The sequence below is a fragment of the Bos taurus genome, chromosome 2 (genome assembly GCF_002263795.3).
Source record: "Bos taurus isolate L1 Dominette 01449 registration number 42190680 breed Hereford chromosome 2, ARS-UCD2.0, whole genome shotgun sequence".
NCBI lineage: Eukaryota > Metazoa > Chordata > Mammalia > Artiodactyla > Bovidae > Bos > Bos taurus.
In genome coordinates, this window is record NC_037329.1 from 79,503,896 (window position 1) to 79,530,151 (window position 26,256).

At 41.5% G+C, this 26,256-nt stretch overlaps 2 protein-coding genes across 9 annotated transcripts in view; one reads left to right on the forward strand and one right to left on the reverse strand.

Annotated features, from left to right (window-relative positions):
* GLS (glutaminase) overlaps positions 1-11,198 on the forward strand; it is an 87,396-nt gene extending 76,198 nt beyond the window's left edge. For all 5 annotated transcript variants that reach the window (XM_005202579.4, XM_059874805.1, XM_059874825.1 and 2 more), the window contains 4 exons: positions 4,944-5,005; positions 5,603-5,679; positions 5,766-5,829; positions 8,556-11,198. In XM_005202579.4, the coding sequence (XP_005202636.1) occupies positions 4,944-5,005; positions 5,603-5,679; positions 5,766-5,829; positions 8,556-8,712 (360 nt within the window). In that variant the 3' untranslated portion in view covers positions 8,713-11,198. The remainder of the gene's footprint in view (positions 1-4,943; positions 5,006-5,602; positions 5,680-5,765; positions 5,830-8,555) is intronic.
* A 2,620-nt stretch (positions 11,199-13,818) lies between these two features.
* STAT1 (signal transducer and activator of transcription 1) overlaps positions 13,819-26,256 on the reverse strand; it is a 42,392-nt gene continuing 29,954 nt past the window's right edge. For 2 of the 4 annotated variants that reach the window (XM_025000697.2, XM_005202570.5), the window contains 7 exons: positions 24,898-24,947; positions 24,101-24,195; positions 22,881-23,026; positions 21,188-21,373; positions 19,900-19,975; positions 18,914-19,013; positions 13,819-14,860 (listed from right to left, as the gene is read on the reverse strand). In XM_025000697.2, the coding sequence (XP_024856465.1) occupies positions 14,846-14,860; positions 18,914-19,013; positions 19,900-19,975; positions 21,188-21,373; positions 22,881-23,026; positions 24,101-24,195; positions 24,898-24,947 (668 nt within the window). In that variant the 3' untranslated portion in view covers positions 13,819-14,845. Of the gene's footprint in view, positions 14,861-18,913; positions 19,014-19,848; positions 19,976-21,187; positions 21,374-22,880; positions 23,027-24,100; positions 24,196-24,897; positions 24,948-26,256 lie in introns of those variants that run through there. The other 2 variants (XM_025000682.2, NM_001077900.1) reach the window with 2 other exon arrangements.

Here is a 26,256-nt window from a genome sequence, read left to right on the forward strand (position 1 = left end):
AGGGTTCAATCCCTGGTCAGAAAACTAAGATCCTGCAAGCCATACAGCACAGCCAGATTTAAAAACAAAATAAATTTTCTTTTAGCACTTTGGAAATATTAAATAAGTGAATAAGTGGTACCTATTACATAAATAAAATATCTTCAGACTTGCTTGGTCTAAATTCAGAATTTTAAAAGGATGTGGTTCATACAGACAGCCACTGAAATACATCAAGGGTTTATTGCTTAGGATAATAAATGTTAAAGAATAAGAACAGTGGGTAGTTAGCATATCACTGGTATGCTCATTGGAATTCTGGATTACTCTTGAGTAGTGGGGGAGATGAGAAACACATACACTAAATGTGATAGTGCCATGGTGAGGCAGATATAATGGAAAGAGATGACTTCTGATTTAAGAAATTGGCATTACAATTAATTACAATTAAGAAATTGGTCTTACAGAGAAGGCGTTAAGAATAACACCACAGTGAGAAATGGGTGGAGAAAAGATGCTTTCAGGAAATTAGTATGTATAGCAATACTGTAGTTTAGTAGGAGCAGAGGTATCTAACTGATTACAATTACTCCTTGGCACATGCTGTCACAAAGCCCTGTGTGGGTAACCAGCAACAAGCTACATGGGTAGTAGATGCTAGATGGGATGCTTGGGGTTGGGGCTTTCAAGCTTGCCCTTGAAGAAAGGGAAGGATTTTATTAGAAATCTCTATGTTCCAATGAAAGGGGCACAGGCATAAGATAGAAACAAAGATAGTAAAACAGACCAGTTTTACTCTGTTGAGTTTGAAAGAGACAGCCAGCTACACTGAAGAATCTTAAATGCAAAGCTAATGAATTTAAATTATCAGGAATGATTTGGGAACTTCTTTTAATACTCCCTTGCTGAGAAACATTTAGTGATCACAGCAAAGTTTTGAGAAGATGATTAGACATGTGTGTGAAAGTTTTGGAGGGCGAAAGGACTAGAAGCAGAGGCACTGATATTTAAGAAGTAGAAGTCAAGGAGGTAGAAGAATCAATAATGATTACAATTAAATCAAAATGGGGGTAGCAATTTGAGTATTTGCCTTGGGAGAGAATATTAATTTAGTTGGTCAACACTTTTTTAATTGAAATACAATTGATATATAGCATTGGGTAAGTTTAACTCGCACAGTGTGTTGAGTCAAATGAGTACTTACATGTAATAGGCACTGGGCTACAACGAGGAAGGGAAAATACAGGGTCTCTGCCCAGGTGGACCTTTTGTTTAGTGAGGGAGACAAGAAACCTCTATGTGTGTGAGAGAGAGAATAAGTCTTCTGAAGAGAGAAGTAAGGTAAGGGATAGGCAGTGTTTTAGGGTGGGTGAGATAACATTTGAGTAGAGACCTGAGTGAAGTGAGGAGTGGAGCCTTCTCACCACCTGGGGAAAGAGTGTCCCCGGCAGCACCACTGCACATGTAGGCCTGAGCACCACTAGGACCAGCAAGACCACCACCTGGCTGGAGACAGCTGCAAGGGGCAGCAATGTAGGGAACAAGATGCACAGTGTATCCAGGGAGTAGGGCATGTAGTGTCCTGAAAGCCATGCCAGAGAGTTTGGATTTTATTCTCAGTTTGATGGAAAGTCACTGGGAGTGCCGTTTTGCTATTGCTATTGCTAAGTCACTTCAGTCGTGTCCAACTCTGTGCGACCCCATAGATGGCAGCCCACCAGGTTTCCACATCCCTGGGATTCTCCAGGCATGAACACTGGAGTGGGTTGCCATTTCCTTCTCCAGTGCATGAAAGTGAAAAGTGAAGTCGCTCAGTCGTGTCCGACCCTCAGCGACCTCACGGACTGCAGCCTTCCAGGCTCCTCAATCCATGGGATTTTCCAGGCAAGAGTACTGGAGTGGGGTGCCATTGCCTTCTCCGGGAAGTGCCATGCGTGATTTCAAAAGATCCCTGTGGCAGCCAAGTTGAACACGTGGAAACAGTTAGGAGGTAGTCCTCCAGGTGAGAGAAGGTGGTGACTCAGAGCCTAAGGTGATAGTAATGGAGGTGGTGGAAGTCCAGATATAGTTTGGAGGTGGAGCAAAATTATTTGAGCTAGGTGTGGGTTATGTGAAGTAGAATCTAGGAATACCCACAGAGTTTATGTGGTTGGTTTGTGGAAGTTAGAGAAAGCTAGTTCTGCCTCTTGTGCAGACCCTCAGCATGTTTGTTTAAGGAGGGCTCCCTTCCTCCCATAGACATACCTGGGTGCTGGGTCCCACAGCTGGGGGAGAAGAGCACAGGCTGAGTACCCCTGCTTGGCCAGGCATACTTGTGGGGGGCTCAGTGCATGCTATCCAGTGCAGCAGCCCTGAATCATAACTATCTTTGGCCTGAGCAACTGGGTGAACTGTAGTGTCATCTGAGGGACTTGGGAAGAGAAGCTGACTTGAGGTGAGGGAAGGTGGTGGAAATCAAGTTCCATCTTGAGCTGAAGTCTGAGATGCATATTAAACATCCTAGAGGCAATGTCAAGTAGACAGATGGATATGGACTTGTGGAGGCCAGGTAAGGAGTCATCAGGGATGCAGACAGGTTTGCTGTTTTTGAGTTTGAAGTGACAGCATGACAAGCAAGTGGAGCTCTAGAATTCAGGTTTGAGAACAAAGATTTAGATTACTTCCCAGATGCAGACTGGGAAGTCATTCTGCCCAGAGGGATATATGAAACACATTTGAGGGAAATTACAGTGAAAAGCAAGAAGGTGGAGACCACTTTTGGAGTGTTACCAGGCAGTGAAAAGTGGGAAATGACTGCAGAGCGGCCAACGTGGGGAAGAACCTGGTAATCAGCCTGATGGAAGACAAGAAGTGAGGGCGGGGCGTGTTGGAGAGATCAGAAAGAATCCAGGCCGAGGGAGGCTGCTAAAGTTTGAGAGTACTACTGAGAGGGAATAGTAGGTGTGAAGGTAATTTGCAGGGAATTAAAAATATACTTTCAGAAAATATGCACTGAAAGGAGGTAACAGTGGGGTTGTGTATTGGTTTTTCAAAATAGGATGGTCGTGTCTGATTAAGGCAAAGATAAGGGAACCAGTGGAGGGACAGAAGAGAGCATAGATACTCTAAGCCAGTATTTTGCACAACAGAGGAAGGAGAGGTGAAAATTTATCATCTTTAATAAAGTTGTGGTTAGGGTCATCTGTTATGGGGTCACCGTTGGAATTAAAGATCTGAAGAAAGTATGAAAGAACCAATAAGGGGGAAAAAATGGTCAAGCAGCGATGAAAGACTGGTTAGAAATGATGGAGAATCATTTGTAATAGTCCCATCATGTTTTTCTGTGGGCCCAAGAGCACGAGGGAATTGAGAATTACAAATTGTCCAATTAAGACAGAAGGGCACCTGGAACAGTGGTTCATAACCTGTAGGAGTGCATATCAGAATGACCTGGAAACTTTTTTCAAATTATATCAAATTGAGGTGTGGGAATAGGATGATTGCAATAGGAAGAGACAAGCTTACATATACTTTTAAAACCTTCTGGGTGATTATCTTAAACTATCCTCTCTCCACCCTACCTCACACACACACATTTGAAAACTGTTCTGGACTTGATGTTAGTAGGCTGACATAGTGCAAGCTGGGTAAGAGTAGTAAAGAGTAGCTGGAAGGGAAGCAAATAGACTGAAAGAGTTAAGAGTAAGGTTTTCTGGAGTGATCTTAGTAACTACTAGTAAAATTTATAGGTGGGGTGTATGCTCAGCTGGTTAAGTTCCTGTTGCAGAACTTTACAGAGCTTTTCATATGCACATGAATCTCTAAGAAGGAATTTAGTATTTTAAGAAAATAGCTAACCATGGAACCCTTTTTTCATGGTACCTTTGGACTAGTTTCTACTAGAAAACATTTTGAAAATGCTGAATTAGAGAAGTCCTGCAATAATTCGTTCCAGTTTAAGAGTTCACAGGTTGTGGGAAAGGGAAGCTGTAGTGGAAAGGTGGCCTGTCCAGGTTAAAATCTAGAAAACACAGCTCCCAGGGTATGGGATCGCTGGGTTACTTACCATTCCAACAGGTCAACTGTTTTCTACCATTGAGTCCAGTGTCAGTTGGATCATCTGTATGAATGTTGAAGTTGTAAGTTTAAGACAAAAGTGGGGATTTATGAACTATTTACAAACAGTGTACATTCAGTAGTTAGGTTTCTCAAAAACAGTGTTGGATAAAGTCTTTATGAAAGAGACCAAAATCCAATGGCCTTTTAGGGTAACTAGCCTTTCCCTTAATTAACGACAAGAAAGTGGATAATATTAAAAGATACACTTTGATGTCTACGAGCACTCCATGTCAGTGACTTAGTATTTTGGGAATTTATCCACCTTTGGGCTGAGACAGAGTCACAGGCTTTGGGAATGTCACCCTGCCCCCATTTGTACTCCCTGGGCGTTGAACGGAATACTGCTTTTCCAGGGAAGTCCTGTTCTTACAGTTTGAGATGATTAATACCAAATGTTGTCTCTGAAGATTTCCAAAGAAACCAGTGATTGGTGAGGACAGGGATTGTTGGCAGGAATTAGACATTTATATAGCATGACTGAGTTTTTAACAGTGATGTGATAGGAATTTTATGAGTATACAAGTCAGCTCCCAGCACTGAGACATACTAAATGAAAAAGGTTCCAGTTTTCAGTTGTCCCAACTGTGTGTTTTCCAGGTCACAAGTTTCCATTCTTTTGTGCCAATGATAGCATTCCATTCTTTCCCTCATGTATCTTTAATGTTGGATTTCCCCTCATAATCCTCTATGAAAGAAGAAAAATAACACACATGGCTTCTTTTTGCTTACAGCAGTATCCTTGTGATAAATTTGTGTGTGTGACCCCACTGAAGTGTTCAAAGCACATGGAAATCACTTACTGGTGACAGGTGTGCATTCTACGTATTGATTTTCCTCTGGATGCCTGAACTCTCTTTTTTTCACAGGTAAAGTCAGTGATAAACCTTTTGTTTGCTGCATATACTGGAGATGTGTCTGCACTTCGAAGGTATGTCAACAGGGTAGCATATGGTGTACAGATGTTTATGAAATTGATTCTGGGGAGAGGGCCATTTTAAAGCTAAAGTTTCACTTACATTTCCCTCTAATAAAAATAATCCAAAGTTATATTAAGTTTCCCCTTCCAGTGCCTTAGTCTTGCTGTAGTCTTTCTTTTTCTACTTCCTAGAAAAGCCCAGTCCTCTGTTTTCCCAAGTGGTAACTGTTCAACAAATCTGGCCAATTGATATTAGTGTTTTACTGGAATTGGACAATGCCTTCTCAATCCCCATCTATCCACACTCTCCATCTTTGGAAGTGAGGGAGGTGGGCAAATAGGAACACTTGATCTGCAGATCCCCATTCTGGAAAGGTCACAGAGGACTGTAAACTTGAGATGGTGAATGTTTCTTCTTACTCAAAAAGAGCAAAAGCTAAAGAAGAGCAGGGAAGTGGCATTTACCTAAGGCATCATGTTCTAGTTGAACAGGGTGTCCATTAGTGAGCCTAGTGAAGGATGACACCTTTCTCACAGGACCTTCAGTTGAACTGATGGAGGAAATGTTAGAGGCGAATTAATATAACAGCTATGCTTACAAATTTTCAGGTTTGCTTTGTCAGCCATGGACATGGAACAGCGAGACTACGATTCTAGAACGGCACTCCACGTAGCTGCTGCAGAGGGTAATATATGAACCACTCATTTTTTTTTTTTTTCAAACTTAATTTCTACTTAACACTAAAACCTGCTTGTTTTACTTTGGCTGTAGGTCATGTTGAAGTTGTTAAATTTCTGCTGGAAGCCTGCAAAGTAAATCCTTTCCCCAAGGACAGGTGAGCCCTCGTGTTACTTTCTAACATTGGCAGGCCAGGCTTTTTATCATACAGGGCTATAAAAGTTAAATGATGGGTGTATTTAAATCCACATTGTGTATGTTGGAGATGAACTTGCTTTGAAGCCTTATAAAGGCAACAAACAAAACCTTGTTTCTATTCAGTAGATCATTCTTTCTCCTAGATCCTCTTCTTTACCTAAGGGAGTTCTCTCAGAATTATCTTGGTTAGTCTGTCAGTGAGTATATTGTGTGAGAAAACAAGTTTTGGTGTTTGTTAAGATAAAATAGGAGTTTTGTCCTCGTGGGGCTTTTGACTACCCCAGGCAGACAAGAGAAACATTGCAGGGGTATATTAAAATGTGTAAGGAGATTACTGTTCCAGAACTCTATTGGAGTTTGTTGAAATTCCTGGATTTGCTTGTAGTCAGTTTTAGAAAGCTTCACGGAAGTTGAATTTTAACCAGTGCTTTGGGGAAGAGATGAGATTTGAGGGCACAGAAGGAAGAGAGGGGCAGTCTATCTAGAGTGGAGGGATCAGCCTGGGATATGTTCTGCTCCTCTCCTCTTCTTCCTGGTCCACATGGCAACTTGACATTCATCCTGCAGTAAATCCTGTTCACAAGGTGGATGGTCAGGAGAGGGTTAAGAATGCAGCTTAGGTATACACACGCTTGAAGTAAATCCTGCACTAATACACTGGCATGTTATATAACTGGAGTTACATAACTGGGTGAGTCAGTGAGTAAGGAGAATAAAGGCTTAGAAGAATGGAAAAAAAATATTTGGTGGGAGAGGTTTGATACATGTGATTAGGAGTTTGGATTAGATCTTTGAGGACTATATAAAGTAACTTTGTGGAGCAAGTTGATTATTTTCTAGCTATTAGATCTTTCTGTTTCAGTAAGGTTTTACTATTTTTCAAATCAGTGGTTTGGGTTTTATTAGTTCAGCTTGCAGGAAATGCAGGCAAGTTATGACATCAGTGTCTGAGAACTGTTAGCAACTTGGTAATGCTCTGATTACCCAAAATCATGATCTTTATTGGTAGTATTCTAAAACCTCATGTTCGGGAGACAGTTCCTCATTTATCCCCAAATGTAATGTCCACACCAGCTCTTTCTTCAGAGCAAGGAACTGAAGAGGGTGTTTTCTCCTTGCCCCCTGTATTTATAATCCCAAGTAAAACACCGTTTAACACAGGCTGGAAATATTTACTATGCTTTGCATATTTAAGAATCAAAATGTTGGTTTTTGCCCTAAATCAACCTCTAAGAATGTGAAAGCAGAAGCATCCATCTGAGAGGCAAAAGTTAGCTCAGTAATGAACGTGGTAACTGGTTATTCAACGTTTTGAGAATGTAAGCTAGATGAACACATCTTTGTTTCTCTATTTCATAGAATCAGTATCACCTCAAATTGGTAAAACAGGCTTGAGCAAATTTAGTGTATAGAATTGATATTTTGCATTACTTCATGGAAAACAAGAGTCAGTTAAAAAAAGAGAGAGAGATAATAGTTTTCCCAGAAAGACAGGTAATTATATGCTGTAAATGATTGAAAAGTTACCCATCACCCTGTTTGAGGTCACTGACTCCCTAACTTAATGAGGGCTAACGTAGAAGTAAAAGGCAACTTAATTCAGCAGTTTTTTTGAGAAGCACGTTTGTGTTAAATGTTACTTACATATAAAAGGTTACTTACCTGATTTTAAAAATGAAGAACAGGCTCCCAAACTATTCAAAAATATTTTTAAATGAGATTACTTAAAAAACTTTTAGTTCCACATTGGGACCCCACTGAGAAGGTAAAAGGTTAAGAACAAAGAAAGAAGGAAAAGCAGAAGCTTGTGAGAAAAAATCGAATCAGAGAGCCTACCAGCCACGGAGAAGTTAAGTGACATAATAGTAGGGAGAGGATGGAAGAGAAACTTAATAGTTTGTGAGGAACTAGGGAGGTAATTATCATGCTCTGTCATTTACTTGGGTTGTCACAGTTATACAGTGTTGACTCCTCTTCCAAAAGGCTAATTAGCTGATGAACCACTGCTGGCAGCTCTTCGTTTCTCATCTTCAGTAGTCTTCATCTATAGGACTCGAAAGAGCACAGCCCAGAGAAGCACACTTCCTGTGGAAAGAGTAGCTCTTCTGGTTGTAGAGTGGGTCCAATTGAGTCCCTAAAGTCCCATCCTTACCACAGATGATGAAATGTCAGTTCCTCTGAGGCCAGTCTTGTTCCTCCAATGTATATTTGAGCTCTAATAAGACCATGGTTATTTCCAGACTTTGTGGAGATTCACTGTGATTTTACATTGACAGGAACACAAATTTTCTGTCAAAGGCTAGGGTGATGGATGTTACACAGCTGAGTTTTCTTTGAACATTGTATTTAAAGAGTGATCCCTTAGGCTTTTCATGAAGGTAAAATTCAGGAATAGTAGAGGAATCTCTCTTACCTGTCAACACTAGAATTTCCCCTCCATAAACACTTAGTATGAACAAGACCATTTTGCAGAAGATGGTTTTTCTCTTCCTCCCCATATCCCAACTTGCTTGGAGATCACTTTTTGGATTATAAATCTCTTTCTGCATTTTTTTCAATATTACTTGTAATACTGTGTAAATAGCTAAATTTGAATGGCCCTTTAACCTGCATTTAAAATCTAAGATTATCATCTTTGTACAGAAATTCCCTAATGACCCTGTCTGTGCCGTGCTACTTGTTTAGGTGGAATAACACTCCCATGGACGAAGCGCTGCACTTTGGGCACCACGACGTATTTAAAATCCTGCAGGAATACCAAGTCCAGTACACGCCTCAAGGAGATTCCGACAACGGAAAGGAGAATCAAACGGTCCATAAGAATCTCGATGGACTGTTATAATAGTCTTAAGCCCAAGATTTAAATCACTTACCTATGTAATTGTGGAAAATGATTATGAAGAACGTGTGTATTCCTATCTGGTAGTGATGTATATTTTACATTGGTCATTTCAGTGTTACTGGAGTTTCTTCATTGTGCACACAGGACAAATCTGATCTCTTTGGGAAAAAATAGAAATAAAACAATCTCCCTCCATAATGTGAGCAATATTTACCTCGTGCATTGTATAATTTGATGTAAAAGATACATTTATCAATGCTAGCTTTACTATGTGGTCTTCATGATTTTTGTGTATTTTGTGAATTTTACAGTTTATGGTGATGATCTGCTGATATGCATTTATAAATTAAACTCTATTGTACAGTCTGTCCAAATGGGTCAAGGCTACCTTTAGACAGTGTAATTTTCATGACTTCAAATACAGATTTAGTTTGAGTGAACAACTATATGCACTTATGGTTATGTGTTTAAAATGTCTCCCATCACCCTAGCTTCATGATGTGACTCTAAAAATTATAATAGTTAACAACTGTTAGTAGGATAGACCAATTCTAATTAGACTTTATCAGGGAATCTGTTTAAGGTATGTTTGGTGACCAAAACGTTATGTGTGAATGTAGTTAAAATATTTTGGAAAGAATTTCCTTTTTCTACATCCCCTTAGACCAGCTTCTTTTCCCAGACATTTAGCTCTTTGCCTCTTTCCTTTAGCTGGGAAAGTGGGTGCTGGCATACTATGCAGTTTTCATGTTTTCCACAATAAAACAGAAAATGCCTCCTGTATTTGGCATCCGAGCTGTAACTATGCCATTTGTCTACAGGAGTTGAACCAGAGACAGATTACTAAGCTAAATACAAATTATTCCAATTCGTCAGCCAATAAAAGGAAGGGATGTGCTCCGACAGCTCTTTAAGAAGATATTTTTCAGCTTTCAGGATAAATTCAGACATGCTCTAAGCTACCAAAGTTATTATGAAGGTATGGGAACTGCTACAAATAACATTTGTTTTAAAACCTGTCATTAAAAGTCTGCATCAAGGTATCTATTCTGTTTAGGGGATCACTAGATCGTTCCCATTTTCTCCTGATTTTCTACTGTATATTTTTGGTGGACTTTACAGTATAATAATAAGAAAAGGCTATTTCATTTTAAATCAAAATCCATCATTTGTCTTGGGGAGGAACTGCACATATACATTATCCTGTCATACCTCAGAGGTATAAAAGGGTATGTTAATGAGGATTTCTGAAATTAAACACACACACAAATGGACTTCTCTGAAGCTGTATTTAGTGAAATGAGCAGAGTCCTCAGCTACATGAATGCTGGCTGTTATGTTAATATAATAAATTCCTTTTTCTTCCCCCTTCTGTCAGCACACACTGCTGCTTCCAGGCTTTATCATGCCCAGTGGCTCCTATTCCCACTGAAGCGGCCTCCAGGTGTTTCAATTACTGCTCCCAGTCTAAATCAGTAACTTCTGCCATTGTCCCTTATTGCCTAGGCAGCACCTCGGTAGGTGGAACATGGTGGGTGTTCCTTAACGGAGCTGCATCAGGCACGAAGCCATTCTCAAGTCTGTGCTTCTGTGTGGAGTATGGTGGGTGGGCGTTCCTACCCCATGGGTCTATCAGACATGTAGATAGGTAGTATTTGTAAAATGCTGCAGAGGAACAGCATTATTCCCAAAGATATCATGGGGTAGACACTCTGTAATTGAAATGATTTGAAATAATTGCTCCAACAGCAGCCTGCTCTGTGTGATTTAAATGAAACATTAAGATAGTTATGTGACGAAGACTGCCAATGATTTTGAGCATTTTTGTTCTGTTACTTGGGAACAAAGCATTTTCATCTTTTCTCAGATCAAAACTATTCTGTGCAATCTTTGTTGTTTAGTTAAATGTGCCCTTATTTACACACGATGTTATTTATGACTGTAGGCTGGGTCTTGCTCTGGCTATTTGCTATTGGCTGGTAATAATAATGAACACATTTGACTTAAATACTTTTAACTGTGCTGTTAACTGCTGCCATCACTATGCTCCAAAGATCTTTTTATTCTGGCTTTAGGATCATATGTGCTTTTTCGGTACCACAGAGCTCTATATGGTGATGTTTCTTTAAAGCTTTGTATACACTGTTGTTTTTGCTGGTCTCCATTCTAATGATCTCATATCTGAGTGTCATGTGCTGTACCCCACTGCTGCCCATCCTGCCCTTTAGCTGCAGAACTGGATCAGCTATTGACCATTTGATGCTGTTATCTGCCTGGCAGGAACTGAATGACCTAATGCTGGATTTAGATTCTTTCTGGGGATTGTACAGCTATGAATGTATTTGCTTCCAGAACCTCCCAAAGTGAATCTAATCTTAAAACTGTAAGTTGTAAGTATTCTGAAATTGAAAAATATTTATTTTAATTGAAATCAGGTAGTGTTGCTTTTTACAGCTTAATAAATACATGTATCAAAAAACCAAAAATGATTCTTTTAAAAAAAAGGTTTTCTCTTACATCACTGGGTTGGAAACTCCACTGAACATAGGAACTACATATAGGCATTTTTCATGCCTCCTATGGACCCAGGTACTATGCCAGTAGTAGTTACTGCAGAAACTACTGCAGTAGGGTTACTGCAACGATTAGGATGAAAATTCTGTAAGCACTTCATCCCTGAAGGTGAGAAGACCCACAGGCATGTTTCTAGTCCTCTTAGAAGCTAACACTATCCTTTCACAGGAGGTGCTCAGTAAATATTTGCTACATTGAAATCTTTCACTAGGAGGGTTTGAACCTCTTTTAATGAAAAGAGAGGGTATTTTCACAAATGTCTTAATGTGTATTGGGGGAACTGAACTCAGTGCTGCCACACTGGGGTCTACCTGGTCCATCCATGTATGGAATGGCATTCACTCCCAGAGCCAGAAAACCCTGGTTCAGGGTCACATGGTCTTCTAACCACAGAGAAGGTACATAAACAGCACAAATGCCATGGCTGTCCATTTTCAACAATCAAAGTTGTTTGTCACAAAGTAATCTGCTTTGCTTGCTATAACAGTCAAACAGTTTGTCTATATAAGGGATATTTTACAACTAGAAGAGACACCCAAAATCTCTACTCACCCTTTCTTGGATGAATGCCATTACTTTGAAATTATGTATATTTTTGTATAACCTTTAAATTATTCATAACTTTTGGCTATGTTTGCTTCACAAAAGCTTTCTTAAGTTTTAATAGGTAAGATGTTTGTACTAGATACACGATCCAGTATCTCAGACCATCATAAGTTCCACAAAACCAGAGATCTTTGTCTGGTTTACTTTGCCAATTTAGTTTCCCAAACATCTAGAATAGTGCCTAGGCCATGGCAGGTGCTCAACATATATCTGGTGAACTAATAAATGAATCTTACTAAGCAGAAGCCACTTAAGTAAACACCCCTTACTCTGGGCACAGCATCTTAAAGTACCAGAGCTTTCAAAACCATTTCTGGTTTTTTCTTGGGATAGTCAGATGTGAAAGGAGTGCTTTGTTCAATTAAGACCTAATATTCCATTTCAGCTTACAGACAACAAATAGACTTCCATCATTTAATACTATTTACTGCCACTTCAGAGAACACTTTCCTGAAAAGGGAGAAATTTGTCCTAAGTGGTACATAAAGGTTCTGTGCTTATAAAACATCATACCAGAAATACTCTTAAAACACACAAACATCCCTTTACCAGGATCTACTCAGTGACTTCTTATAATGATCAAATACATAGAAATACAAACATAACCAGCTAGGCAGGGCATTTATCTGTTGTACTTCATTCCCTGGAGAAATACACTCTTGATGTTTATTATGAAAAAACTTGATATTTCCTAGATACAAGTACTGCAGACAGGGAGATGAGAATGGTCATATTTGCTATGAGGCCAGAATTCAAGCTTATACCACCATTCCCTGATAGCTCAAACAACAGTTGAATCTAACCTGCCCATTTACGTCTAACCTAGTGATTCTTCTATTATACTGTTTTTTTTTCCCCCAGCACTCAATGCCTTTTAAGAGGGTCACAGCTTTCTGGCTTAGAGCATCTTTGGAGAAAAAAAAATGGCAGCTTTTTGTGTGGGTGCAATAACTTCTTAGGAAGTAATACCTCACCTCATCAAGGAGGTGTAGGTTTTAGATGCTGCTATGGAGACAACAGTCACATTTTACATGTATTTTAAAATTAAAAACACATTATAGCAGTATTGAAATTCATTTTAAAATACCAAATTATTTCTGCACTTGGAGGCAGCTATGGTGGTCACCAAGACCAAAGGATTTTCATTTGTTTATGGTACTCATTATGACTTCTCTCAGTAATGTTTCTTCTCTCATCTCCTCCACTAACCTACCTTAATCAGGGTAAGAGAAGGCAACACTTAGGAAAACGATATTGGTCTTATTTAAAAATAAGGAGTGACATTTTTATGTTTAAACATAAGATGAGAAAAACATCAAACCTACAGACAATGCCAGCAATGTTTAAAATCTTTACACCAGATATTATTTTTAACAGACTATAAGTTTAATACTTTAAAAAAGTAAACAAAATCTCTGGACATGCAGGAAAATGAAACTATGCCAAAGCATTTTTAGAGGGCAAAAATATACCAAATAGCTAAATAGCAGGAATTACAAACACCTTTTTAAACTGCTGTCTTCTTTGTTCCTTTATCATTTTAATTTAAAAAGTCAATGCAAACTCAGGTTCATGTCAATCATCTTATGTAAAAACTGAGAGGAGGTTTTAATTTGTTTAATAAAGTACCATGTGCGTATTATATTTAATGTAATACACATACTTTAAAATAGACCTCAAGAAAACTTTATCCCCACCAGAAAAATACAGTATTTACATAAAAATATGATTGTGGTGGTGATAGCAGAAAAATATGATTCAGCTGCAGACAGCTGTTTGTGAAAGTTATCTAGAAGACCTCTATCAAACCTACTCCCCAAACCACTTCTGTGTATGTCAGTGCTAGGGAAGGGGCAAGGTAAGAAACACAACACTTCACAAAACATCATCCAGTCCAAAACAGATCTAGAAAAAGCACAAGAGAGATAGTGGAACCATCTGTAATGTATTTGTGAGAGATACACATTTGCCAGTGAAAATTACCCAATTCTCAAGGCAGTTACACAGGATGAGTTTTCAAATTATTGGATTCTCATAATCTCCACCTAATGATTTGTCAATTACTAGTTTTTCTTCTCAATTTTAAAATTTTTACTAAACAATAAAGACAAGTGAACCCACTTATGAAACATGCATTAAATTTCTGAGTTTGTTTACATCTACAATTAATTTCAACTTTTTGAAAAAATAATAGGATTTGCCTTAAGAGAGCTGTTAATAGTTTGGCTCCCTTGATAGAACTGTGAAGACAGTTTCATTTACTAACTTCAATTTCATGATGAAGGCAGAATATATTCAACTTTGGTATTAAAGCTGAAATGGAAGATACTACTCATGAATTTGTAAAGTTTACTTCCTTCTATTGATATTAGCCAGCATCATAAAGCCATACCAAAAGCTAATTCTCCCAAGAAAGAGAATCTTTAGTTTTCAATGGCCAGTGTGGAAAATATAATAACACACATAACTTTTATCCTCTGCCCAGATACAGGACAGCTTTGCACTATTTCACAGGCAAGCCACTGGCAAACTTGAGGCTATATTTAAAGCAGAGAGAACAAATAAGAATAACCATGTGATCTATCCAACCACCTGTAACAATTTGGGCCCTGACTATGCATAGCATCTACTACATGCTGCTAAATGTCTCACCTTTCCTAAAGGACTCTCATTCTAGTCCTGATGATTTTGGTGTACCAGGATGTTTTTCATCTAAACCCTCTATGTGGAGAAGGCCTTTCAATTTTACCTTCAATAAGATGCATGAAGCCCTTCAGAGTAACAGATGTTTCTGAATTAGGGAAAAATCCACTTGCTATCAACAGGTTGCAGCAAATTTCTTGGCCTTTCTTTAGATTCCCTAGAAACACAGGATGTGAGGGAACACAGTAGCAGAAGGGAATCACAGGTGGGAAGGAAAAATGTCTCCAGAGAAGATGAGAAAATTCATGCTCTAGACCGCATTCATCTGTAAGAGAGAAAATGTAATGACATTACTACACTGGTCCTGTAAAACGCAGACTCATAGCTAACATTCCTTGTGTGTCCTACAGTAGAAAGACATCCCCCAGCAAAAAACCACCATGGGATTAGAGGGCCTGCAGCATGTGCCATCCGTTTTCCTAGCCTAATCGAGACCTTTTATACCACCTAAGCTGATGGATTATTACTCTGCAGCCTACCGGCTTAATTCTGTCAATTCATCCAGGCTGAATAAAGCTTTCTGCTGTTGGGCAAGTCTGGGGACTGAGCAATGTGGCAAATCTGCTCATGCAAAACAAGGGTGAAGCAGTGCTGAGCTGCACGCCAGAGGGAGAGATGAACCTGGGGAAAATGATGTATTTTCCTTAAAGGCCACTCAGTAGGAATAACAGATGAAGGAGTTTCAGGTACTGGCTAGACAAGCAGAAGGCTTAGGAACTCCTCCCCTAGCCGTGCCTCTGGCCCAGCTGCCTCCAATAGGGCCGTTCGTAGACCCAGAACTGCTCATCCACAGGACACAGCCTGAAACAAACATCCCCCCTCACGTCTATGCTGGGCCCTCCCCTTACTCCAGGTGCTCTCAACCGGGGTGATTCTGTCCTCCGGCAACACCTGGAGACATTCTGCATTGGCATGACTGGGTGTGGGGGTGTGGGCTACTGACATCTAGTGAAGAGAGGCCACAAATGCTGCTATCCATTCTGCAATGCACAGGACAGCCCCACCCAGGGAATCATTCACCAACCCCCCCCCCACCAAAACACCAACAGCAACACAGCTTTAGACTACATAACCCTTGAAAACAGTCCTTTTATTTTTTTTAATCCCAAGTAGTCAATAGTGGGTGGTACATTGTGGGTTCCTAGGAAAATATTTTGGATTGAAAAGCACAATGAAGTTTTAGCCCCTATGTTTCAATCTGAGAGTAAAAATATGTAAAGACGGTGGTCTTTGGAGAGACAGAGAGAAAGCAAGTGGGCATGGATCCAAATCCTGTTACTGTGTCTTACTAGCTGTGTGATCAAGCCATGTTCCTTCACCTCCAAATCCCAAGCTCCTCATCTATTTGAAGAAGAGTCCCTAACAGACTTGTTGTTGAAAGGGTTAAATTATACAGCATATATAGAATACTTAGTATGTGCTATGTGCTTAGTCATGTCTGACTCTGTAATCCCATGAGCTGTAGCCCACCAGGCTCCTCTGTCCATGGGGATTCTCCAGGCAAGAATACTGGAGTGAGTTGCCATGTCCTCCTCCAGGGGATCTTCCCAACCCAGGGATCGAACCCAGGTCTCCCGCTTTGTGGGCAGATTCTTTACCAGCTGAGCTACCAGGGAAGCCCAAGAATACTGGAATGGGTAGTCTATTCCTTCTCCAGGGGATCTTCCCAACCCAGGTGTCAAACCAGGATCTGTTGCATTGCAGGTGGATTCTTTACCATCTGAGCCACCAGGGAAGCCCAGAAGAATGCTTAGTATAGTCAATGGAAAATAGCAGACAATTAATAAATGTTCCTACTAATATCAGCATTGCCCAAAGGCCTCCAGGAGAGGAGCCTGGTTCTCATGAAGTCCTGGAGGGAAAAATTTACTGTACAGGAAAGCCAGACTAAACAAATACTGCAGTCAGGCTACAGAGAACACTGGTGCTCTGTCTCAGGAGGCTGCAGTCCTCCGGCTCTGGAGCAGCACCAGGCGTCAGCTCCAGTGCCTGCTGCTCCAGAGAGACAACCCCCAGACACACCCGAACACCAGCCAGCTCCATGAAAGGTCTATTTCAGAGCATACGCCCTAACTCCCAAGACTGGACACTAGAAGGAAATCAGGCCATGGCGGAGGACAATTTGGGACAGACAAGGTGGAGTCCAGCCAATTCGGAGACAGAATCTAACTTTTATTTTGTCTCACCAGTGCTGTGCCCATATTAGAGCCTGTTTTAGCTCTTAAATCTTCCATGGGTTTAATCCGGAGATTTGTATGTGTGCGTATGTGCAAAAATAGATTTTATTCTACAAATGAAATGAACAAAATCACCTGGAATAGAATGGATGGCTCCTGGGCAGGGGGAGAGGGGATCCAGAGCCATAAAACCATTTCCTAGTATTTATTTAAAGTAAATAGCTCCCACTGTTATTATTCCCAGAGCACAGAGAAGCAGAGAAAGCAGTCATGCTGCATGCACAGATGGAGGGGACTAATCCATCTTATTTTCTCAAGGTCACAGGGGATAATGGTGTGACAGAGGTGGAGTGCAGATTTCCAAATAACAAACACAAGCCTCTCCCCCAAAGGTTACGCTGCCTTCATCTTAATAAACCAGAATAGCACACACTCAGTGTCAAGTGCAAACAGCTTCCCTGGGGTCCAGGTTTTAAATGAATCATAGATGAGCTTTCTAGGTGAGGGGGTCTCAGGAGAGTAGACAAGAACATGCAGTCCAGAGGCACCCCAGGGGGATTCAAATATTCATTCCCTCATTTACTGACTACCTGATCTTAGGCAAATTTGTTAATTTTGGAGAAACTTTTTGTTTACATCTGTAAAGTAGGAAAAATAATAATATCTAACTCAGAAGATCGGTGTGAGGACTAAGTTTCTACCAGTAGCATGCCCGGTACACAGAAAGAGCTTAACAAGTGTCACCTATTAATAGTGATGAAGACCATGATGATGCAACCTGCTCGGGAACAACAAACAAACACACGGTTGCTGGGTTCTGTCCATTGGTCTTACAATTTCTGAACAGGGCTTTACAGTTATTCCAGTTTTGTGCTGGGCTCACAGAGCACTTCAGAGCAGAGTGGGGAGCTACATTCCAACAGAGAATGCAACCTTATACATGTAAAAGTTTCGTTTTTCATTTGCTAATAGAACTATTTTGCTATTACACTACCTAAGCATTTTTCCAAGTAATTTTTTTTTCAGCCTCAACAATCAGGAGGGTGTAAGAAAGCACAGTCTCTAAAGATTTTAGCCCATACTTCTGCAAGTGAGGGAAAAAGATAAGGTTACATGCCAGAAACTTAAGTCTAAACAGATACTACTGATGACACACAAATGCCTTCCCTGAACTCAAGGATTTGTGACCCTGAATGTCGGAAGATGGCACCCTCTCAACCGGCATCTGCTCCCTCCTCCGCTTAATGCAGTCTGTGCCAGGACCACCCTCCCCCTCACCACCCCTCAACCCCCGATCCCTGGCCTGGGGCACACAGCGATAAAGACAGACTGGGGATGACTCAGAGAGATTTTTTTTTTTAATTAAGAAAATTTTAAAAAATGAACTGGAATAGCTTCATGTGGAAAAGAGCTTAAAATTAAACAGCATCAGGAAACATCCAGCCAATAAAAAAATAAAATTTTTAAGAGATAAGATTTCAGATTTCAGGCAGACAATACTCGTTGACACTCTGAAAAACATTCTCCCAAAGAAAGAATCACTCTTTTGGTGGACAGCCCGGTTCTTATCCTTATACTGACAATCATGACAGTATTTCATTTATAGTATTCATGACTGTATTTCATTCCTTGAACTTTTGACTCTTGACAAGCCCTTCCCAGCTCCAGGTGTGAGCGGCACAAGTTAGCTCTCAAACATAAAGCAGGTGAAAGTGTTTCGTTGTGGCTCGCCAAATCTCTACAAAGATTGCAACTACCAAGCGTTAGTCTCCCTTCCTAAAAATAACACCTCTTCACTCAGACACAGGGCTGAAACAACAGGCCAAAGGAAAACATTTTCTTATCAGGAAAATCTTAGTTCCTTTATATATGAGATTTCTACATGGATAACTTTAAAAGGCAGAGGGTGAATTTTTAAATGTTTGAAATATTATTTTGGGGAAGGTGCTGAATTCCAGAAATAAAGATCTTGGTGACAATGTAGGTTGTTTAAACACAGCAGGCTCCAAGTTGTCACAGCTTATCTAGAAAACATCCTTCTGGGCCCTTCCGAGAGCTCACAGACAGGCCCAGGGTTGGCCAAGCGCCTTCCTGGCCTCGGAGAGCCAACACTGAGATCGTCCCTGCGTGCTGGTACTCACCATATCGAATTCTACAGAGCCCACCATCCGAGACACCTCGTCAAACTCCTCAGGAGACATGGGAAGAAGGTTGTCTGTGGTCTGAAGTCGAGAAGGGTGACTAAAATGGGGGAGAAAGAAACAGGAAATGTTGACATCTAAATTGTGGAAGCAGTACCACCAGCTTGGCCATTTCATCTCTGGCCCGTGTCATCACTTCAGTTTTTTATTTCAAGAGAAGTATGTGCACTTGTAAGATACATTTGAAAAAGCAAGGATCTCAAGAGGTTCATGTCCCCAGCCCGGCCCCTCATGAAGCACGTTGGACTCTGGATATGTGAGCGAGAAATAGCCAGTCTGGGTCCTGTACCGCTTCTGCCTGGGTAAACCTGGGTGCGAGCGTGTGCAGCGTGTCGCCTACCCTGGCCCAAGAAGCGCCAGAGGAAATGTCTGGGGAGTCCCTCATCCCTACCTTGAGGTTTGTATGCAGATAAAGCTGCTCCAGAGGGTTTTTACATGAAGGCTACATCCATTCACCCCAAGACAGTGCTGCAGGCCAAATAACTGACAATGACTTTTCCAAAATTTTTTCTACCTTTTACAAAATGAAACAACAAAATAAAAGCAAGCGGACAAAAAAAAAAGGTATCTCAATCATTACTTTGGCCTTTTCTACATTAAAAAGAACTGCTTTCCCACTCTCATCAATTTTTGTTCATTTTATTTACACTCTTTCAAAATATCAGTTTGGGGAGAACTTATATACCTTAAATACAACCTTGTTTTGGGTTTGTTTGTTTTTGTTTTTGTTTTTAATAAAGGCAGTGAAACGCTGACAGGGAGTGACACAAAATCTCTAATTAGGATCTCTCCAACAAGTCCAACTGTGATGATGACAGCAACAATTACAATGGAAAAGCAAAGAACAAGCATCTTCAACAGGCCCCAGCCAGGACAGGGGGCTTGTTTGAGGATTTTAAACATGCCACTCTTCTGTGTTCACTTACACTTCAGACACAGAAATCAATTCAGTCTTGATGTATCCTGTTCCTTTAGGGCCATCAAGTTCCATAGGCTCTGGGGCTAGAAGCAAACACATCGTGGACACTTTCCGTTAGCAGATATCACACAAGAACAATCAACTGCAACGTCCCTGCTGGCTCAGTGGTAAAGACCCCTGAGGATCCCACATGGTGAGGAGCAACTAAGCCCATGCGCCACAACTAATAAGCCTGTGCTCTAGAGCCTGGGAGCCGCAACTACTGAGCCCACGCACCCTAGAGCCCATGCTATGCAAAAAGAGAAGCCACCACAATGAGAAGACCATGCGTTGCAACTGGAGAAAAGCCTGAGCAGCAGCAAAGACCCAGCACAGCCAAAAATAAATTAAAAAAAAGAACAATCAACTTTTTCTTTGATCAAGACTGGATTTGTTTTCCTTGACAGTCAGCTAAGATTCCCTGCCTGCGTCACCTGAAATTGTGGTATGGATGCAGAAACAACGAGAAGAAAAGGGGAGGTACGTTCTTCTGTGCTGAACATAGACAAGATGGGAGAGACGTTTCTTTCCAAGGCCCGAAGTCCTACAGAAGTTGCATCTGGTTTATGGTCCTGGCCTGGCTGGTGTCATAGACACATCAGTCAAGGTGAGCTGCGGGCATCTTCTCCCCAAGTAATTGTGTTAATACTCAAATAACTGATCCTGAAAAACCATTAACTCTGTTGGCATGTTCTAAAGCAGGTGAGTCTAATTTCCCCTTTCTCAAATACAGTCGAGGGAAGACTGAGCAGTGGAAGACCTGTGTGCTAAGCCTAGACCTGCTCTCAGTGAGGAGGAGACCTAGTAACTTACTGGGTCACTGTGCAGGGACCACTTCTCTTCACCCAGGCCTCCGCTTGCTCAATTTCAGGTATGGGTTGACATAAATCAAGTGACCATCAAAGGTCCTTTTATCCCTTCCACTCAGAAAAAGTAAAAAATGTAACAAACACAGAAGACCAGAAATGGACTTTTCCAACACCCCTAAAATGAAAAATCATTTGCTCCTTTCTAACTCTCTGTATCAGGCCAAACAATGTAGCACGTGTCAACTGTACTATGTTTTGAAGGCCTACTTTTACCAATTCAAAAGGAGGGGGTGCCCTGTACTTACAAGAAGGCAAGGGCAGTGTGGAGGAGTAGGATTAAAGCCTGTCTGCAAACCTCTGGACAAGATGAAGGGAGAACATGACCATGGCGAAAACTAGGCTGTGCTATGACTCAGCAGGCAACTCCTGTGCACTCTCCTCACTTACCTTCCTTTGGCCTGGAGTAGTATTTTCCAAAGGCATGGTCTTTATCAATATTTGGATACAGAAACTTCAGGGGATTCTCTGGAATATTTTCAGCAGCCATGACTTTATAATTACGAATAATGTCAGGAAAAGTAACCGCAGAAAGTTCTTTCTTTGTGTAGGGTTCAACCGCGTGGAAGTAAGGTTCTAAAAGGAAGAAAAGTCAAGTGAGTCCCATGGAATAGCCCAGAACAACAGAGGAAAGAAACAAAACACTGCAGAGTTTATGGATTTAACAGAACCTGGTAAGAACTAAACATAATCTAGGAGTTTCATCACAGCGTGTGTAACTGATTCATTTCTAAATAAATTAACCTTTCATTAAGACAGGAAAAACAAAGGCCATCATCACTCTCAATAACATTGCATTTGTCATTATTTGCTTAGATTTGTAAATCTAGTCAAAAAAATTTTACTAGACACCCATAAAATAACTAATTACTACTTGGGTCTTCTTGGCTCAAGCCACAGATTAGGTTAACAGAAAAGCTCACTTTCTTTTCATATTGAAAAATGAAAATAAACAATGACAATACAAGGAAAACTTTTTAAACAAACCAAAAATGGACCCTATTTGCTATCTTTTTCTATAATTCTGAATGCAAAATCACCCAAACTTTAATTTGCTCCTAGTCTTAGTTCCAGACTTCACTGAATTCCTGCTTCCTAACTGTTTCAGGATCTCACTTTGGGGCTCATATTCCAGAGGTCAGGTGCTCTAGGGACTCTGCTCTTGAACTTCAGACCAAAGCTGGTGCTGCCCGGCTAAGACTGCCCAGTTGTCAGCGGTGTGCATCTCTGCCCGCTTTGCTAGCTCCATCTCTCCGCAAAGCTCCAGAAAGAACCACCAGGGGAGAAGCAGAAAAGGCAGGCTCTGCCCCTACTGTCCCCCTCCCTGGGCTCTACTCCAGGCTCTCTTGTTTTTCACCAGAAAAAAAAATACATAGAACTAGAAAAGCATCCCATCTTATCGCATCTTCTAACTGAAAGCAGAAGTCACTGGAATAGTTCAGTTTTCCCTCCAATCCTTCAAACAGAGCAAACTAGAAGTAACAGGAAAAAGTCACCAGTTTGTCTTTAACCTTTTTTCATCTCCACCAAAACATGTTTCTTATTCCCCAGAAACCTGTTTTGTATACTTAGGTTTTCGAAACTGTTTTGCCATGGATGAACTGCATCAGATAGAAACCCAAGATAGACCCCATATAAACGTGCGCATGCTCTGTCTGAAGGCAGGGTGGAGAACCAGTCCCAGGACCCCCTCAAACAACCAGCCCTCATCCTAGCACATCCACACGTGATTCCCCTCAGTGGGTCTGGAAGCTTATGCCTGCACACGATGGGTTTCCTCCCAACAACTAGCTGCCAGTCATAGGGACTCACATTCTTCACCTACAGGTATCAAACCTCAACAAGAGGAAAGAATGTGACCTTGTCTTTTAAACAACCATTATGTGCACAACAGGTTCTATGCAAAGAGTCCCACAAACTCTTGGGTATGCAATAAATTCCTATTAGGGAAGCTCAACTGGGGTGGGCTACAGGAGCTGCAATTTTATGTCACAGGCTCATTATTTGTATGAGCTGATCTGCAGTAGAGGAAGGGCTTGCACCTGTGGGTCGAATGGGGGTGTGTGCAGGAACCCTGGCTTACCACCTCCATTTTGGGACCGTTCCACCCACGTGAACGTGATCGCCCCTTCCCGGCAGCTCTCGCTGAAGCGCAGCAGGAACGTCCCAGGCTGTTGGTCCTTCAGCAGGGCTCGCTCTCGCTCCTTGCTAATAAAGCCCACGATACACCTGGATGCGGAAAGGGATCAACGGAGGCACTCTGAGGTTCGGTCATGATTCTATAATTTTCCTGCTCATTTACCAACCAAGATGACTACAACGTGACACAAGAACACAGGATAAAAATGTATCGACTATTTTAGATGCTTTAAAACTATTTCATTGACACTTCAGGAATCATTTCAGTCATACGTATATATGCTTAACTCCCCCAAAAGCTCATTAACCTGGTGCCAACAGATGATCAATAAATACTTTCTGGATTAATGAGCCTTTCATTTTCACTTGGTGATTGAAAATGTCTGAATTTATCTTTTACAGTGAAGAGGAAGGCTCAGACGATCCATTTTCATATTCTTAACTTCTGACCAAGTTAAGAATCTCTTTGCTGAAATCTCAACTGACCCTGGGAATAAATTAGAAACAATTTACTGAGTTGGGCTTCCCTGGTGGCTCAGTTGGTAAAGAACTGCCTGCAATGGAGAAGACGCATGTTCGATCCCTGGGTCAAAAAGCCCTCTAGAGAAGGGAATAACAACCCACTCCAGTGTTCTTGCCTGGGAAACACCATGGACAGAGGAGTCTGGTGGGCTACAGTCTATGGGGTCATGAAGAGTCAGACACAACTGAGCGACTAACACTTTAAACTTACTGTGTTAAAAACAGCTTTTTCTTCCTTACTGGGAGGCAATAAAGAAGATGCTCAAGAAATTTTTGTACAATGAATGCATGCATAGCACTCAGGGTTTTTAAACTCAGCTTTGAAAATGGGGATATGTGTATACCCGTGGCTGATTCATGTTGAGGTTTGACAGAAAACAGAATTCTGTAAAGCAATTATCCTTCAATAAAACATTAATTAATTAAAAAATACATATATGTTTATTATGGAAGTATAAGTTTAATCTTATGAGGGCCCACTAATGAATCCCTGAAGGGATAGCCTGTAAGCGTGTTTCAGTGGGATGCTCACAAGTCTCACCAAATAATGAAGTCTGTCTTGGTCAGGACTATCTCTGCCTTGCAGTAACGGAGTCTGTGCTCAACATATGCTTCAAAAATACATCTATCTGTGGTCCTTACCCATCATTCCAGAGAGCAAGCAGGTGTTTTTTAATGAGTTCAAGGATGCTTTCGATCCAAAGCCAGAACGGAAAATTTTTATCATTTATATTTTCCTGCCAAGTAAATAGATGCACACATTAGAAACCAAGAAATCCCAAACTCTGACTTCTCCTGTCTCCTCCTACCCTTGGGTTTTAGTTTGCAAAGACTGCCCAGCTGCCAAAGCTAGCATTGTCTCCTACAGAGCCGTCCCTCCCCTTCTTATCGGCTTTCAGACACCCAGCTCTCCACATCCTGAGCCAGACTCTGCTTCCCTCTCCAAACATTAGTGACCTAGCCAGGGCATGACCCCCTGGGTGATCACAGTGGCTTCCCACTGCTGAACTCCAGTAGCTCGAGCTTGTCAGCACTGTCTGGTGACCCTCACGGGGTCGATTACCACCCCCCTGAACTGGGCCCCTGCTTGAGTAGGCTCGGGGACGGTCATCTGGCCCATGGGCTGTCCACACCAGCACAGAGCACACGTTACTCACGGACGGGGCTAACATGCTGCCAAGCCAGGGCCCAGTGTGAGCAAACAGAGGACTCATTTAGGATGTGAGAGAATGTTATCACACAGACAGGTGCTTCCTGTCAGACTCACACTTGGAGCCTAACCTTCGCGCTGAAGGAAAGTAAACAACTTGTCCTAGGGGTTCCATGGGCTAGAGGAACCTGCCAAAGCAAGCATGGCGCAGCCAGCACCTTGTTGAGAAATCCAAGAACCCTACAGAGAGCAGAAAGCACTCAGAGTGTAAATCCGAGACAGCACCCACCTTACAGAACCTTGTCCATGGAATCAGACCATCGGGGCCGGCGTTGGGGCCTAAACAAATAAAAACAAGGTTTTTCAGGAACTGGGAATCAATTCTGAAGCTTTGGCTGGGCTGATGGCTCTTGTATTTGCTCTCAAAGAGCCAACACTCAACCAAGGCAGGGTGGATGTACACGGTCAGGAGTCTCAGATCCTAACTGCCTGTGCTTTCTGGAGAAGCCTAGGGTGGTCCCTCCTTGTGCAATGGCACTTGCCGTCCTCCCTCTCCTTTCTTACCAGGCTCCTCTCCCAGTGACCCTGCAGTTTTTTTTTCAAGTGCAAACTAAGACCAAGAATCACTTGCAGGTGATCGATTTAACTGACACAACTTTATAGGCTTATTTTAGATATTAATTAGGTATTTCCCTCAGCCCTCCTCCAAATCAGGCTCAGGGAGGCAAATCAAAAGGCAAGTGAGAGAAATGAAAGGGGAAGGAAGCCTAGGGGTCACCTCCTACACAAACCAAAGCAGCTGAGCCATGAGAAGTGGTGAGACTGACACCGCTCTTCACAGAGAATCGCAGATAAGCCATTACAGGCAGGAAGGGTATCTGTCTTAACTCTCAGCAAACAAGGGATGGAATAAGGTGACTTCTTACTTTTTCCAAAATGCACAAGACCCCCACTGTGACAGCTACATGGCCAAGAGAGGGCACTGCTGAGAGCTATCCAGGTTAGGAAAAGTCTACTGATGCCTGCAGGACATGCAGCTCTGCTGTATAGAAAGCAAATCTGGAAAAAAAGCCATCTGTGGATTTAGAAAAAAAAATAGTTCAGATATTCCCATTCATTGAAGATCTGACCTTGAGACTGATGGGTCTTAGATTTGCTTAGTGTAGAAGACTAATAAATCCATGACATTAGCTACTGAAAGGGAATTCTCTACCTTGGCCTGGACCCTGCCCATCAGGCGATGCTGATCATGGGTGTCCCCTAATGTGGACAGTGTCTCCTCCCATTTGGGCCACCTGACCTAAGAGACCTGGGTGTGTGTTGTGGGGTGGGTGGCCCCAGGACCTGATTCTTACAATGCTGGGGGCTTACTTTTTTCTCCCCAAGGTTAATCAGACTTCATCTTTCTCAGACTTCACCTTTCTCCAAGAATTTATTTTAGCCACAACTAATATATTTTACATAACTCAGAAATCTTTCCCTTAGGAGCCTTGCTCAGAAATGTTAATATGAGATAATGGGAAAATGATTCATTTAAATCTTCTATCAAGTCGGCATCTCCTTCTAAAGTGAGGCATCACTCTCTCTTACCTATAATAAATGGCAGTTGGAAACGCCAATAGATTCCTAACACACTCCTAACTTGAAG